At 31.9% G+C, this 16,752-nt stretch overlaps 4 protein-coding genes across 10 annotated transcripts; 1 reads left to right on the top strand and 3 right to left on the bottom strand.

Annotated features, from left to right (window-relative positions):
* The first annotated feature begins 3,447 nt into the window (after positions 1-3,447).
* LOC111292458 (cyclin-D3-3-like) lies at positions 3,448-5,806 on the top strand. Its single transcript, XM_022884860.2, has 4 exons — positions 3,448-4,550; positions 4,675-4,876; positions 5,025-5,155; positions 5,267-5,806. Exons 1-4 carry the CDS (start codon positions 4,056-4,058, stop codon positions 5,546-5,548), a joined length of 1,110 nt encoding a protein of 369 aa, XP_022740595.1. The 5' UTR covers positions 3,448-4,055; the 3' UTR covers positions 5,549-5,806.
* Positions 5,807-10,733: 4,927 nt separating this feature from the next.
* On the bottom strand, positions 10,734-12,677 carry LOC111293019 (ADP-ribosylation factor 1-like). Of its 7 annotated transcripts, none has more exons than XM_022885704.2 (7): positions 12,568-12,675; positions 12,332-12,487; positions 11,911-11,981; positions 11,715-11,834; positions 11,377-11,495; positions 11,087-11,168; positions 10,734-11,005 (listed from the first exon to the last, which is right to left on the bottom strand). In XM_022885704.2, the coding sequence occupies exons 2-7, from the start codon at positions 12,477-12,479 to the stop codon at positions 11,000-11,002; spliced, it is 546 nt and encodes a 181-aa protein (XP_022741439.2). In that variant the 5' UTR covers positions 12,480-12,487; positions 12,568-12,675; the 3' UTR covers positions 10,734-10,999. The 7 variants fall into 7 exon arrangements, with proteins under 7 accessions (XP_022741439.2, XP_022741441.2, XP_022741440.2 ...); XM_022885706.2 differs by having other exon boundaries at positions 12,332-12,481; positions 12,583-12,672; XM_022885705.2 differs by lacking the exon at positions 10,734-11,005 and having other exon boundaries at positions 11,012-11,168; positions 12,583-12,677.
* A 443-nt stretch (positions 12,678-13,120) lies between these two features.
* On the bottom strand, positions 13,121-14,199 carry LOC149516372 (uncharacterized). The gene is made up of 2 exons (XM_089766534.1): positions 13,874-14,199; positions 13,121-13,796 (listed from the first exon to the last, which is right to left on the bottom strand). Exons 1-2 carry the CDS (start codon positions 13,892-13,894, stop codon positions 13,578-13,580), a joined length of 240 nt encoding a protein of 79 aa, XP_089622660.1. The 5' UTR covers positions 13,895-14,199; the 3' UTR covers positions 13,121-13,577.
* Positions 14,200-14,345: 146 nt separating this feature from the next.
* Positions 14,346-16,308, bottom strand: LOC111293247 (microtubule-associated protein RP/EB family member 1C-like). The gene is made up of 6 exons (XM_022886054.2): positions 16,084-16,308; positions 15,842-15,997; positions 15,638-15,744; positions 15,195-15,420; positions 14,995-15,108; positions 14,346-14,889 (listed from the first exon to the last, which is right to left on the bottom strand). The coding sequence occupies exons 1-6, from the start codon at positions 16,171-16,173 to the stop codon at positions 14,611-14,613; spliced, it is 972 nt and encodes a 323-aa protein (XP_022741789.2). The 5' UTR covers positions 16,174-16,308; the 3' UTR covers positions 14,346-14,610.
* Between the last annotated feature and the right edge of the window lie 444 nt (positions 16,309-16,752).

Raw genomic sequence — 16,752 nt, 5'->3', positions numbered from 1 at the left:
TAACTACTTGGAATAAATTATTTTTCAGTTAAAAATTTTATTATTTTAAATATGTTATATTATTTTAATAAAAATAATAAATAATAAAATAAATAAAAATATTTAAATTATTATACATAACATTTCACATATTACAACTATAGTTTTTTTTATTAATTCTTTATATTATATTTGAACGTTGTATTTTTATTAATCATTTCATTAAATATATGAGTTTTAATTTATTGTAATTTATAAATACAGTTTGTAAATATATTTAAAATAAGATAAAAAATAATTTAATTTTTGTTATGTCTTTATATATTTATTTTTATAGCTTTATTTTTTATTTTTTTTATTATAATAAATTAATATGTAGTTAAGTTTTATATAGTTAATTTAATATGTAACTTCATAGGTGTATTTTAGTAGTTTTCGTAAAATAGCACATGTCAATTTTTCATAAAGTGATTATAAGTGTATTTTAGTAATTTCATATGTAATTGATTTTATATTATGTTAAGATTTTATATATAATTTAATAGAGATATTATAATCTTTTTCAAATAAAATACCAAATGTCAAATTTATACAAAACAATAGCAATAGTGTTTTAATAATTTAATATGTATTTAATTTTATATTATTTTAAAATTTTTAATATATAACTTAATAAAAATATTATAATAATTTTGAAACAAAATATCACGTATCAACTTCTTATTAAGTGCTCATAAAAGCATTTATGTAATTATGGAATAAGAAATATTATAATAATTTTTTATCAATTATAATAGTAAGAGCAATTTTATAATTATGATGAAAAATGTATTTTAATAATTATGATTAATTATGATAAGAAGAGTATTTTCGTAATTATATTAAGAGATTGATTATAATAAATTGCTAATTATGGTAGAATGACATTTTTATAATTATGATAAAGTGTATTATAGTGATTATGACTAATTATGAGAAGAGAGGCATTTCTATAAATATGGTAGAAGGGCATTACAATGGATTTGGACGTATTAATAACATATCAAACAAATAAAGAGATATTATAGTAATTTTTAAAGCGATTGTTTTAATATATGTTATTGATTGTTTTTATTGTTCAAAAATTAGATTTTAATTTTTCTTTCATTAAGATTAATATTATGAATAGTTTTTGAACATTAATTACATATTCAATGTATATCTAAATTTAAAAAATTTTTAATATGATATGTAAATTATAAATTTGTTAATTAATATAATATGTACCATTATTTTGATTAGATTTAAATAACGATATATAACGCACAAATAATTTTTAAAATATCATATTATTTAATAAATTCATAATTCAACGAATTAAATTAGAAATTTTTAAAATTCATATACCACATTAAACATTTTAATATAATTAAGAGTCATTTATAACATTAACTCATCTTATTATAAGACAAATACAAAAGTTTCAAAATTTGAAACCAAAAAAATGAGATTTATAATAATTGTTTAATAGTAAGGTGCATAACATATAGATGGATGCATGGCTTGCTTTAGTTTATCAAAGAATAATTCATTAACAAATGTGCATTACATGAAACAATTTCAAATAGGATAATGAATATAACATGTATGTAATCGGATTAATATCATGTAAATTGTCTATAAGGTTATTTGATTTGATGTTCCATTCAATTGCAGTGTGACCATACTTTGTTCCAGCTTTATACTACGTACTTCTCAAAAAGAGATGGCTTGATTTCATGCGAGATTTTTTGTTCTCACAAAAATAAAATTTATTATGCATATATATATATATATAAACCATCATAGAAACATCCGTAACATAAAAAAAAAAGAAAATCATAAAATTATTTTAAATACTATCATCTTTAATGGTTGAGCAGTAAAAAATTTTAAAAACTTAAATTTTCCACCAATATATTTTTAAATTTATTTACATCAAACTTAATAAATTTATAAAAAATTATCTTTTATGTGCCTATGAGAAATTCGGATTTGAGTTGTGCAAAACTAACAAATTCTTTTGTTGCTTGAATCAACATCAGTTAATATTTTAAATAAAGATATTATTATGAATAAATTTTAAATTATAGTTAAATATTTATTATAATAATTAAATTTTAAAATATTTTAATATAATATTTAAATTATAAATATGTTAATTAATATAATATATAAAGAATTATTTATTCATTACGTATTAAGATAATAATAATTTAGATTGAATTATATTTGGTTTGATTTTTTTAGTTAATACATGATATTATAAATTTTTAAAATTCAATTCAAATTTAAATCGACGTTCCTTTAAAATTGATTCAAACCGAATTCTATTGGTTTGGTTTATTGATTTTTTAAAAATTTATTTTGTATTTTATATATTATTTTAATATAAAATTAATATATTTAAATAAATTTATATATAAAATAATTATTTTTATTTTATAAAAATTTAAAAAATATATAAAACTAATAAAATTTATAATTTAATTTATTTTTTTCAAATTTTTACATTTCGATCCAAAATTTAATTTGAATTTAATATATATTTAATATTTAAGTTTAATCCAAATTAAAAAAATCAAATCAAACACTATAATTTAAAATTAATTCTTAATTTTTTCACCACTTATCACATTAAAAATAATAACATTTTACTTAATAAATAATAATTCAAATATCACCCTAAAAATTTTTAAAATTTATATGCAACGATAAACATTTTTCCAATGTCAAATCATACCATCAACGTTTAAAAATAATCTCCGACCTAACTTCCAACTGTTTATATGAAATCCACTGGCCGAAACACAAATTTAGCTCGTCCACGTGTCCAATCAAATTTAGACCACGATGCCGAGGTTGACATTTCAAACATAACCACTCAAATTCTTTCGTATGACCGACAAACAAAACTATTACTAAATTAAAGGTTAAAAGTAGAAAAATCCTTAAATTATTTTTAATTAAATTTTTACATTTTTATCATACGTAAATAAAATTTTATCATTTAATTTATTATTTAAATAAATCTTTGTTTCAAATAAAAAATTAATTTATTTTAAAAATTCATTTAAGTATAAATTAAAAATTAATGATTTATTTAGATATAAAATATAAATTAAAGATTATTAATTATTTAAATATGTAAAAATTTTATTAAATAAAACAATAAAATCTAACCAAAATTTTTATTTTAGTTTAAATTAAAAAAAAATCGAGCCTTTTGAACTCCCAACATGACAAATCCCTGTTTTAAGCGGTCAACGCTTTTATGCCCCCGGTAAATTTAAAAAACCCCTCAATAATCAGCGCGTGGCCTCACTTTCAGCAACTGCCCCTTGAAATCCACCTGATGTTAAAAGTGTGTGTCCTTCAAGAGAATTGGTGTGAGAGTGGTTTTGGAACAAAGTTACAGAACTGGCGAAATCATGATACGCTGTCTGTCGAGGTGATGTACGAGAAATTCCCAATACGTATGGGCTCAAATCAAATACGTATCAGATTCAGGGGTTTCCTTTTCTTTTTTCTGTCTTTATAAAAAGCTTTAACCAGCAGCGTGCACAGATACTTTCTTTTTCTTTTTTTTTTTTTATAAATTTATTTATCATAAATAGATTTTCATTTTCATGGAAAAACTCGAGGAATATGCTCTGCTGTCCTAAATAGTTTTACTGGGCGCCAAATCTGCAACCAGCTTCCCCCCAAGTAACTCAATTCTTTTATTATAATATTAAAAAAGGAAAAAAAGAAAAGAAAAGAAAAGAAAAGGAAATAAAGAAAAGGAAAAAAATGGAAGAGGGTAAAAAGGGGTCAAGCGTGAAAGGTTTCTCAGATAAAACCCAGCAAGCAATTACTTCATTTGTCTTTCTCTTTCTATCTTTTTTTTTATTATTATATTTAAATTTCTCTATCTTCATCCTCCTCTTACTTGCAGGGTAATATACCCAGTAACAAGAGTAGGGGAAGTTGATGTAAGAGTGAAAATGAGATTGATTATGTTTTTTATTGAATTATTATTATAATGAAAGGAGAATTCATTTTCTTATTTGAAAGCTATGGCTCTGCAAGCAGAAGAGACTCAACAGTTTCAAAGCCCACCATTGATTCTTGATGGGCTGTTATGTGAAGAAGAAGGATTAGGAGATTATAGTTTTGAAGAAAATGGAAGTGAAGTTTGTGGTGAAACTGTGAAAAAGGAGACATTTTTACCTTTATTTTTTTTTCAACATGACTTGTTCTGGGAAGATGATGAGTTACTCTCTTTAATGTCTAAAGAGAAAGAAACCCATCTTGGTTGCATTGATGTTTACTCAGATGAGTCTTTAGTTTTGGCTCGTAAAGAAGCTTTGGAGTGGATTTTCAAGGTTAAGGCACACTATGGGTTCAATGCTTTGACCATAGTTCTCGCTGTGAATTACTTTGATAGGTTCATTTCAAGCTTAAAGTTTCAAAAAGACAAGCCATGGATGGGGCAATTAGCTGCTGTCGCTTGTTTGTCTTTGGCTGCCAAGGTCGGGGAAACTCAAGTGCCACTTCTTTTAGACCTTCAAGTATGTGTCTAATGCAAGCAAGAATGTAGTCCAAGTTTGTTTGTTTGTTTGTAAAATTTGAGTTTCTGAACTTGTTATTGAGTTATTAAAGCTGGATTTTTGTGATTCTTTTTTCTTTCTTTAGGTGGAGGAATCAAAGTATGTGTTTGATTCAAAGACCATACAAAGAATGGAGCTTTTGGTGTTGTCAACTCTGCAATGGAGGATGAATCCCGTGACAGCAATTTCCTTCTTTGATCACATTACAAGGAGGCTTGGATTGAGGACCCATTTGCATTGGGAGTTCCTTCGTAGGTGTGAGCGTTTGCTTCTCTTTCTCATTACTGGTAAGTAGTCAAAACAGCTTTTGTTTTCATTGCTAATAAAAAAGCTTTATATTTTTTTTTCAGACTTCTTGTATTAAGAAGAAAATGTGCATTTTTTACTATTCTTCTTGAATTCTAATCTTAGATTTCCAATTCAATTTTGATCCAGATTCGAGGTTCATGCTTTATACTCCTTCTATCTTAGCTGCTGCAACAATGCTGCATGTTATTAAAGAGGTCGAACCTTGCCGTTATCTTGAATATCAGAAACAGCTTATTGGAATACTCAAGATATGTGAGGTTTGTATACAATTATAGGGTGCTCTGTTTTTAAATTATATTACCTCTTGCTTTTCATAACTACATGGGAAGTTGATTGTCCATTAGTTAATTGTGGTTTTGTTTCAACAGGATAAAGTAAATGCGTGCTACAAGATCATCTTAGAGTTATTGGAAAGCCAGTACAAAGGAAACCAATGCCACAAACGGAAGCATAGATCCATACCAAGCAGCCCTAATGGTGTCATTGATGCATCTCTTAGCTGTGATAGCTCAGATGATTCGTGGGCTGTGGCATCTTCGGTCTCATCATCACCACAACCACTGCTCAAAAGGAGTAGAGCTCAGGAACAGCAAATGCGGCTACCTTCACTAAATCGTATGTTTGTGGATGTGCTTAGTAGCCCTCGTTAATCTTTCCTTCTCATAATAACTAGTACTATTAAACATGTTATTCTGCAGTTCCTCATTTGCATATTATTGGCAGTATTTGTTCTTAATGTGCAATCAATATGTGTTTCATAACTTATTGTTGCCTTTATGGCCAAATTTGCTAACATGGATCAGATGTGGATTCATATCTGCTAAATTCCACTTTGATTCAACTTTAAAGGTCAGTTGGGAGTTTGCCAATGAGAACAGACGGATGGTTTTTTTTCCTGGGATTGGCAACTTGACATGGGTGCCACATTGTGCTATGGTTTCTTATTCTTCTAATGTATGGTTGTGAATGAACATATGTCCCGGGCAGCCTCCTTATCTGCATACATCCATATTATTTTTGGTCATTTATCTTATAATTCAGGTGAAAGTAGAACTAAGATCAAGGTAGGCAACCAAAGTCAAACTGTGTCTTGAAAGAACAAATTGTTGACTTATGTGCATTTTCGGTAGATGAATGCTTGTACATTTTTACTGTTTTATTAAAACGAGATAGACAAATAATGATCAATTCGGAATTTGGGATACTGGATCCCCCTAGATTTACTATTTTAAAATCGGAGAGTTCTTTCAACAAGGTCAAACAGAACAGCATAAGTCCCTAGAGAACAACAACCAAATTTCCACTTGCAGGCAATTTTCGTGCCTTCTCAGGAGTGATTTTTCTCTGCCTAAAATAATACTACTTACTATATAGCAGAAATTCCGCTAGTTTTCAAAGTAATAAACAAATTTCTTTTGTGATGAACTTATAATATAATTGTACTCATAGGTATTGATATTTGTTGGTGTAATCAAGGAATCTTTTATGTTTGAACAGTCGGACCCTATTAACCTTAAGTTTTGCATTATGACAAGTTGTGCTCTGCCAAAGATTTAGCCTTTTAAGTCCATAACCATTAAGTCCATAACCATCTTTTTTCTTAATGATTTTGATATCTTTTATTGGCGAAAACAATAGCTGTCATATGGCCTTATTATCTATTGTGACTGCTTTTTCCCTGTTTGTGTCTCTTGGGACCTTTTCATTTGAACAACTTTCTTCGTTTGTCATTCTGAAGTTTGTGGTGGTATGTTCTTGGATTTGCTGATATTAAATACTGAAGAAAGAGCTAGCTCAATACATAATTATATGTAAAAGCTCAAGACATAGACATTATGATTTAAGAACAACTTTGAATGCACTAATGTTTAGTAAATCTGTTCTAAAGTTCCAGATGGCAGCAGTGCTAAAATCATGTTATTCATAATTGTCCTCGCGGTAATCAAATTGGTTATGCATAGCATTTTGGCAATGATTATGTTATCACACTACTAAAAAATTTCCGTGAGCTAAATCATATTCAAACTACATTTGGAGGTAATTCACTATGTTGATTTCCCATGTTTCATAAGTGTTGTCATATCTCATATGCATAAAGAATCTTTTGGCAAACATCAAATAGCTAGGTTAGGAAGAATGAACTGTTTTCCGGTATCATTTTGACTTCGAACATTAGCATCAGCCATCAGAAAGCGTTGAGGGTAATTTGCGTCCCAAGTGCAAGAAAGGACAATGAAAATAGGTTCTTATGGTGCAGCTTGGTACTTCAAGCCAAGCAAACTTGAAAAGCTTGTGGGTGAAGAAAGTGGAGATATGGAGAAGGGTGGGGCAATGAATCAATAAATAGATGTGCCATCTTTTCATTTTTCAGAATGTCTCTGTGCTTGTTTGTGGTCCTTCATTGGCTTTTTTTTACGACAGTCTTGCATTTATCACCGCCTTCAATTTCTGGTCATACTTTGTTAGAGGAATTCATTTTCTTTTCCCATTGGAGAATTGTTAATTGGAACAGCTATGGAGTTGACCCCACTATTAATAACTCTCGACATATATTATAATTACTTCCAAAACATTTTCTTTTGCAGTCAAGCAGATTTTCGTTATTGTTCCAATATATTATTTTGATTTCATAAGGGGAAAAAAAAGTTCTTTCCCCTTTTCCCTATCTTGTCCTATGATGTCCATTTCATGTTCTCTGCTCACCAATCGCATTTTCTTTTTTGCTATATTTGATATTACTACACAATAGAAGACAATAGAAGGTAATCTTCTTTCATTCTATAAATTTTATCTCGTACATCTCAGTACTTGAACTCGAAATCTTTGAACTTTTAAGCTTTAATCGCTGGGATGTCTCTTTAGAGACTTTGTAGTTTCTGATTCAAGGTAGCTCTAGAATTATAATTTTAGAGGCCATGGCCTTGAACCTTAAACCTTGAAGGCTAAAGGGTAGAAGGGTATATATAATTCAAGGCATTAAAAGAAAAAAAACCTATATTTCCTTTGTTAATAATAGATTATGCTGCAATGTGCATGGCTCGGTTCCAAGTTTAGGTGCTACATTTATGTAAGAACTTCATGATTGAGTTTCAGAAACCAGAAATTATGTTATACTATTATATATGTGAATACAACTTGAACATGATGTATGGCTATTGTCGTAAGTGCTGATGGGAAGGCTCTGCAATTTTGGTCCTTTTGGTACTGTCCCGATATGCAAGCATCGATGATGTGCCATCTCATGACTGAATCACATCATGTTTATGTTCACAGGCAAAGATTACGGTACTTCCAACTTCTAGGACAATGATTTCAAGGGTTTAAGCTTCTTCCTTGTAAAAAGATCATCCCTGATTAAACTGACAAAGCCATAGAGAAAATTTCCCAAGTATCTGATAGTCAAATTTGTTCTATCTCACCAAGTTTCTCATATATTAACTGATAAAATCAAGCAACGTTTAGATGTCATAGGGTTAACTAAGTTGATAAGTAGATTAGTTCTTGTTAGGGTTCATTTTTTTTTATATACTGTCTTTGGAGTTTTTAAACTTTACGAATCACAATTCAAGCAATGAGATTTGGTCGCTATAATTGATTTTTCAAATACATAATGGAAAGAAAAGCTTAAAAAAAATGGAAAAGCTATTTGTTTATCCTTTATGGTAACTATATTTTGTCCTTCTGGTTTGACAATGATGGTATGAAGGAAAAGGAAAAAGAAAGAGGGAAGGAGGGGAGGATTGGATCCACAACAAGTTAAAGAAGGAAATGATAGAGCAGTGGAGTAATACGCATGTGAAAGACCAGAGTTGAGGAGTAGTTGAAAACAGGCAGGAAAAGCTTGCCATTAAATTATTTTAAGGGGATATTGTCAAAAAAAAAAAGAAAAGAGTTTAGTACTCCATTGTTTCTTCTAGGTGTTAAATCTGAGAATAGAAAGTCAGACGGTTGAAATTGATAAGAAAGAAATTTAGATAATTGTTTCCAGTCATTCCAGTTGTTAAACAAGGCAAATGGATATAAGTCAAAAGTCAATAAAAACATTTTCAAATTGATCTTTCCAGATCATCCAAGTGCCAGGGGAACAACTAACATTGATGGACTAGATGATTGTTTTCAAAGCTAGAAATGGCAGCGTCTTTTAAGGATTGCCAGAGGACTCATCAAGTACAGCAAGCAAACCTCATCTCTGCTAAAACAAGGACTTATGTCCCGAAATAATTAAAGTTTCACTTTTACCTGCTGCAACAGATTGACCCTTCAAACTTATGAAAAAAGAGTTCAATAGCGCTTGAATTTGAGATATTGTTCTAAACTAGGTAGAGGTTATTACTGCTTTATAAATGTGGCAGCTCAAGTCACTGAATTTTCTTAAAAGAAAACAGACAAAATGTACAACCATAGGCATAATTTCAAAACAACTAACACATTTTCTGTAGTTTGGTAAGAATTTATGAGTTATATTTGCCGACATTTTGCTTTCTGTGATGGACATCTTTAGGTTCTAATCAATCCCGTCCTTGCTTTGAGAAGTTTATGCCTATCTACATCATAGCCAAGTTGTTTGAACAGGAATTCGATTTTTTTTGTTGTCCTTTAAGCTACAACCAAGGTTCGAACTCAAAACTTTCAGCTCTGAAGCCGACTCCAGGTAACAGCCAAGTTCTCAGCCACTAATATCTTGTTAGAATAAAGAATATGTATATATTCATTTAGACAGCATTGTAGAAGCACATTAACTGTTTATATCGACAGCTTCTAAAAGATCTTCAGCTCATTATCCTACTGAATTGACAGTTTTTTCTAAGCCTTGCTGAATAAAAAAATTTGCAAACTGTAGAGAAGGCATTTCTGGCTCAGAAGTAACATTGCAGACTTGATTTTTTTTTTGACATTCATAAACTTTATGAACAGTGATCGCACCTAACGGAAAAAAAAAAAAAAACGCAGAAATTGATGGCACCAGGACCTTACATAGTCATCAAATTTCAGCCAAAAGTCTTATAAACTTGAAACAGAGTTCCCCCACATCCACCTAACATGGAAAACACCATAAAACGTATAATTTTGCAAAGCTGGATTCATGAACTTCATTTGACATAGCTTGAAAATACTGAATTCTGTGTGTCTCCTTCAGGTTGCTAGACAACCAAACAGTGGTCAAAGCTCCATATGCGGTATGCCAGAAAAATGAAGAAAATTTTCCACCATGTAAAAAAAAATCTGACATTCAGTAAAGAAGTACTTCTTATCAGTTTAATGATTAGCCTAAGCTGATTAAATTAAAGGGGTAGAAAATCTACAGTAAGAATACATAGGTAAAAGTACTAGAGGGAAAAAAAAACCCGAGAAAGTTACTTTCCATTGCGTAGCTCATAGATTAAACAGCCGTAAGGGCATAATATGAAGTAATAAATTCATAGAGAAAAATGGAGGTTGCTTATAATGGAGTTTTGTGCAGCTTAACCTAAGCCCTTGAGCTGGTGGAACACATAAAATCCAGACTTTTAACATGATCTCATGAAACCCACCATGCTTAGCCCCTTTTTAACCTTGAGATGGCTCATGGCTCTCAAACTACATCAGGTAATCCTTTCCAGGATTTGGATCCATTTACTTGCTTTTTTGTAAAATGTTACAGACTCTGACCAAAATGCCAGAAATCCCTGAATGGATTGAACACATACTTCAAATCCAGACGTTTAACATTTTTTTTATAACAACAACATGTAATTCTCTTCTCTGGCTAGTACCAAATACTTTTATGACTTTGGAATGTTGACCTTATATACCCTCCGAAACTGTTAGCTATTCATGAATACTAAAATGTAAAACTGACAACAAATTAAGTATTCTTATATTTATTTCGATGGTTGATAGTACAAAATGAGAGTTATCCACTACTGAATCTACTTTATCGATCCACCCACAAACATTTCTTTATGGTGTATCATACATATGTATTAGAGTCTCTTAATCATAAAAGTGGTTCAAAATCTACTTAATAATGAAAATTTAGTTACACGTTCTTCATTCCCGGTATTTTCAAGGCTTTCTTTGGGAGTAGATGACTTTCTATATTGAAAGAAGGGCTGGCTGGATTATGCCTGTAAGCAAAAGAAAGAAAATCGATTTAATTAGGTCATTGAAGTTGATTAGTTTAATGAAAGAAGCTTGGTTGATCTTGCCTTGCTAGAGATATTGCTGGATAGCCAATCAAGACCTTCGTAAAGTCCTTGGCCGGAGGTGGCACAAGTAGCCTGGATGTACCTATAGCAGTTTCCAAAAATGCCAATTACTAGAGAAAAGTAAAAATTCTAATATCAGCTTTTAGCACTACCTTTGTCTTTTTAAATGTTGTCAGGTTCTAATTTTCTTCATAGTTTGAGGGTAAAAATGAGCAAAATTTGGGCTCCGTTAGTTGGTGAAATATAAGTATAAAGCATAGACTATTGAGTTATTTAACATTATAATTTACCAACGGCGTTGGCGAAGTGAATGCAAGCCAAGTTTATCAGTGATTTCAGAAACAGTCATGGCATTTGGAAGATCTTGCTTGTTAGCGAAGACAAGTAGGGTTGCATCGCGTAGTTCATCCTGCAAAAAGAAGGACCCAAAAGAATTGAGCCTGTGGCACACTTCAAATCTAAACAGCACACAACAGATTACAACATTCTCAAATTTAAGTGAGAAATTTAATGCAAGCTTGGTGAGATTGATACTCTGAATGACATTCCATCAGGATTTTCTAATACAACTAGCCCCAGAAAGAACAAACTTGTAAATGAATTCACATAGTTGATAGAAATTATCGACCTCGCTTAGCATCCTGTGAAGCTCATCTCTGGCTTCTGATGTTCTTTCTCTGTCATTACTATCCACCACAAAAATCAGGCCCTGAGTGTTCTGAAAGTAGTGTCTCCATAGGGGTCGTATCTATAAAGCAAAGTATAAAATAGTTACTCTTTAATTGTAAGGTATTGGCTGATAGGGAGATGGGATTGCTTATTACCTTATCTTGTCCTCCAACATCCCACACAGTGAAGCTAACATTTTTGTACTCAACAGTTTCAACATTAAATCCTGGATTAGCAAAAATCCCAGTTAGTAATCTGTACTTTCAGTTTCTGTTGGAAACAAGATTATTTGATGAGGTTTTCTCAATTCTCATGCTTGAACGAATGATCAACCACGTGAAAAAGAGATCAATTGAAATTTCAGGAACTTTCGCGAAATTAATTTGGAAAATTGCATGACAAATAGATGATCAACCACACTTGCCTGGGAAAGAAACACATATATTACAGGCACCTAATAACAGGTGGAATTTGGATTTATAAATCTAATAAAAATTCAATTAAAACTCAGTGTTCAAGTAGTTTAAAGGTAGATGGACAGATGGGGCAAGTAGAGAGTTATTGGAGGGTTAATACCAATGGTTGGAATGGTAGTAACAATCTCTCCAAGTTTCAACTTGTAGAGGATGGTTGTTTTGCCAGCAGCATCAAGTCCCACCATCAATATCCTCATTTCTTTCTTTGCAAAAAGCATCCTCACCAATCTAGATATTGCCATTCCCATTGCTGCAACTGCTTTAAGCTAATTTTTAACTGAAATGAAAGAACGGGCTAGAACGAAAAGAAGAAGAAGAGAAAACACTGATAAATACCAAGAAAACCGTAACCTGTTTCAATGAAAACTTGGTTCCCAGACCTGGAAAAATTGGAGCAGAAACAAGTTGTGACTCTAGATGGTGAGGGATAAGAGGTAAACTGAAGGGAAATATATGCTTGGATAGTGGATGCTATAAAAGCAATGATAGAACTATACTGAGGCATAAAGGAAAAAAGAATAGGATTCGGAAGACTATTGGTGAAGAATAAATGGAACTAACTTTGTTTTGCTTTCGGTTGAGGTGCAAACAGATAATTGTATTTTGAGCATGAACTTTGAAGTTGTAACCATTGATTGTTTAGAATGGAGATTGCTGTAATTCAATTTCCAAGTTGAAAAGAGAAGAGAATGTAGATGGAATAATGGGATCCACCAATGAAAACGGATTCTGAGGTCGGTTAACTGTAAAAGCAAAGGAATTTTTTGTTTCTGTGCTTATCCCAATAACATCTTCAGGTAGTGGAGAATTATACCGGACTTTGTCCATTGACAATGTAAAGGACGTTCTGCTGTCATTGTTTTGTAATTATGATACCACACCAGGAAGATGCAAAGGATGTTTTGTTTTCTTTTACTTGGTGAAACTACTTACAAATCTGGCCAGAGTTGAGATTATGATCTCACCTTACCTGAAAGTATTGACAAATCTATTTATTTCCCTTTAGGAAAAGCAGACTGAGAGTGCAAAAATCGACAAGTCTGAACTTTTAATAGCTTTTCCTTATGCCCTGTTTTTACTTTCAAACCCCTAATGCAAAGGAATAGCTATAAAAGTAGAAAATCAATATTCTGCCATTTCTAAAAGACCGATGTTGCTGTCATAACAATGTAAAGGTCATGGTAACCAATCTCTAATCAAGGAGACAACGCATTGTGTGTTTGACAACAATTAAGCACATAGTGTACTTACAAGACAAAACACCTATACAAATTACATAATCCCCAAAAAATAAAAATTCTAAGAGATGAAGACAATAAGGTCATTTTTAGTGGAGCACCGTTCCATTACTTTCGAGATATTGCATCCTTTGCAGATTCCAGGGTCAAGGCCGCAGCAGCAGCAGCACCAGTCAGGACACCCCCGCTGGTCTTCTGGTTGCTTTGTGGATGTACGTGAATCACCTGCACACTCTTCTTCTCTTGGCCCTTCCCTGCTGATGAAGAATGGTCCACTGTTTCCACCTTTCTTTCAACTTCACCTTGTGCATTGGTGGTCTCACTCTCCTATTCAAAGCAAAAATTTTTAATCTCAATTCAAGAAGATCAACATTATTGAGAAGCTGAAAATGAATAAACATTACCTTCCTGGATTGCATGTTCATATTGAATGTCACAGTTCTTAATTTAGATTTTTCATTTTGATTTTAATAAGTGATGGAGAATATATATTAGATGCTATAAATAGTAAACCTCCCTATCCCTTATTTACTATTTATATTGAGACATGGCTGTTGAATGCTTGGTCTCCAACACCATTTTCCAGCCGGAAGAAGAGGTCCTAACATCAAGGGAACCCAACACATGTCAACCTCTTATATCTCATATCCAAGACTATTCTGTTTTTGCAAGTTCTTGCAAATTTCCCACATTAACATATTCTTCTTGTCAATATATTTCTTTCTCCTTTTATCACCCCAGCTATCCTCTTTGATTTCTTTCTCTTGTCACAACTTTTGTCCATTGAATTAAGCAGTCACCTGCTGGGCCAACTGGGTTACTGGCAAGGATATGACCAAAGGCTAACCTGTTGTTCATCAAAATCATATTTAATCATATTGTGAACTGCAAATGTTTTATATCATAAAGTTTGTCCTCCTGAAGCAGAAAGGAAACATATAGTAGCATGTCTTCCAAATACACAACGCAATCTGAACAGACATTGATAATAATTCAGGTGACGACCATTATGTCCTATGCTAAACACTATTGGTTGGACTATAATTGAAACAACAGACAGAACTGCAGATATATATGGCAAAGGAAATTTGACAAAACTGTATTGTCAAGCAGAACTTAAAAGTCTACAGCTGCTTGCTGATCAGTAAGTCATAAGAGGTGACCAACTGCAGTGGACATCAGAAGCATCGGAGAGCCTTTGCCTTGGAGACAATGTTGTAATTCCAGCAGCATCAACATCAATGTTCAAAATGTTTTTCCTCTTCTGGGTTTCAGAACTGGCTTTTTCTTCTGATACCTCAGCAATTGGACTCAAGGCCTCTGCTTCCTTGGGGTGAAGAGACACCATGGCTTGAGCTTCAGTCACCACTGATGCATCACCATCTGTAGCATATAAAATCCTTTGGATAGCTGCAACAATCTGCAGTAACATGTCGTAATAGATTAAAACAATCAATTTTAACCACCGTTTTTACTACTAATAACATTTTCCCATTCTAAATCTGACTGTCAAAGGAGAAAATACCGGTGAATCTTCAATTTCAGGACTCTGGCAGAGAATCTCAATGTCTCTCAACTTTCCAAAGTAGAAATCCCTCTCTTTCTCAAGACTATCCACAGACAGCTTCAATTCTGTTATCTACATTGTGCAGGAGAAGACATTAGATTCTTCTGAACACTCCTAAACCAATAATACTATCAATTCATTCGTTGAATATAAAGTACCTTTTCATCATAAGCAGCCGTTGCTATCGATGGTTTGAATGAAATCTTTGCTGATTGACTGGAAGGGTTCACGGATGATGAAACATCATTGTTGTTCCTTCGAGCATGGGAAGATGGAGGTCTAGGAGCAGCAGTTGAACCCTTGGTTGAGGATTGCTGTGGTGCTGATTTCTTGCCTGCTTCTTTTCCTCCTTTACAAGTCTCTCTTCTTTCCACTGGATTGTAACTAAATATGCCAACAGCAAAAACCCACTCATAAACAGCTACTAGGAAAATGTAAAGCTTTAACGAAGGAGAAAAACACCAGGAAGAGAAACCCTTGACTAAAATTTAAAAAATAAAATAATACTATCAATTTCATGAAATTCAATTGTGAAAACCTAAAATTAATTGAGAGAATCGAACTGATTAAAATGAAAATTTAGGGTTTAAAAGAAATTTACTTATGAAGAACGCCACCATTGACCGAATCACAGTATCTTTTCATCCATTGGATGAACTCCAGATTATCAAGCGGCCTACCTTTCACCAGCTTGCTCACCTCAATATGCTAAAACCGCCAAAAAAATTAAATCAAAATTCAAAATTCAAAAGCACAAAGAACAAAAGAAATATTAACAAAATTAGATTAAAATTGAAATTAAAACCTTGGCGATTTTGAGTTTGTTAAAGACGTCTTGGAGGACTTTGTAATTTTGGATCATCTCGTATTCGTTTTTGGCATCGAAGTTGACTTTGTGCATCGGCACTATTCCTGGATGAACCGCATCCATTAGCTGGCAATGAACGGCACCGGAACATGCCTGAAAACGCACCGGATCGGGAAAACAAACCCATAAAATTCTACTTTTATATTAAATCAAAACTAAAAAAATTAGAAGAAAGAAACCTCTTCGACTTTAGAGAGACTAAGATGGAGAGTGGAGTTGATCCAAGCAAGAATCTCAGATCTACCGACGAAATAAGTCCCATCCATCATTCCGGTATTCGTCGCAATTGCTTTCTTTTTCTTCTTCTTTGTGGGTTTTGGCTTGCCTTGGCTGTGTCGGTGAAAATCAAGCGTTGGCCTTTTCGCCTTTTTTTTTTTTTTTCAACGGCTATGGGTGTCAGAGCAAGAACGTTTGAAGGGTTTTTAAAATAAGGGAAAAGCGGGATATTTATCAATTCAAAAACTGATGGCCAGGTGGCCTAGACACGCATGGGAGGCGCCGGCCCACTATGGCTTACTTAATTAAGCCTCAAGCCCAAACTAATTGGGCCATGTAGCCCAAACTAATTGGGCCAATATCTTTTTTGTAAATTTTTTCTTTTGAGTTATTATTTGAATTTGCATTTAGAAACAATTTTAATATCATTAAAATAATAGTTAATTAAATATTATTAATAATTTTAAATAAATTTAAAATATTCTCTATTAGTATACATTAACTTGTATTTATTAAAGGTTGTACTTGAAATTTTTTTTTTGTTATTGAATATAAATTGGCTTTTATTTTATGAAAAAAGAAAGAACTTCTTCACTGTTAAAATAATATATTTATTAACTCTTATATGAAAA

This window comes from Durio zibethinus, chromosome 10 (assembly GCF_047325235.1).
Source record: "Durio zibethinus cultivar Kanyao isolate XHJ-2024 chromosome 10, ASM4732523v1, whole genome shotgun sequence".
NCBI lineage: Eukaryota > Viridiplantae > Streptophyta > Magnoliopsida > Malvales > Malvaceae > Durio > Durio zibethinus.
Note: the sequence above shows the minus strand (reverse complement) of the source record. Positions and strands in the feature narration are given on the sequence as shown.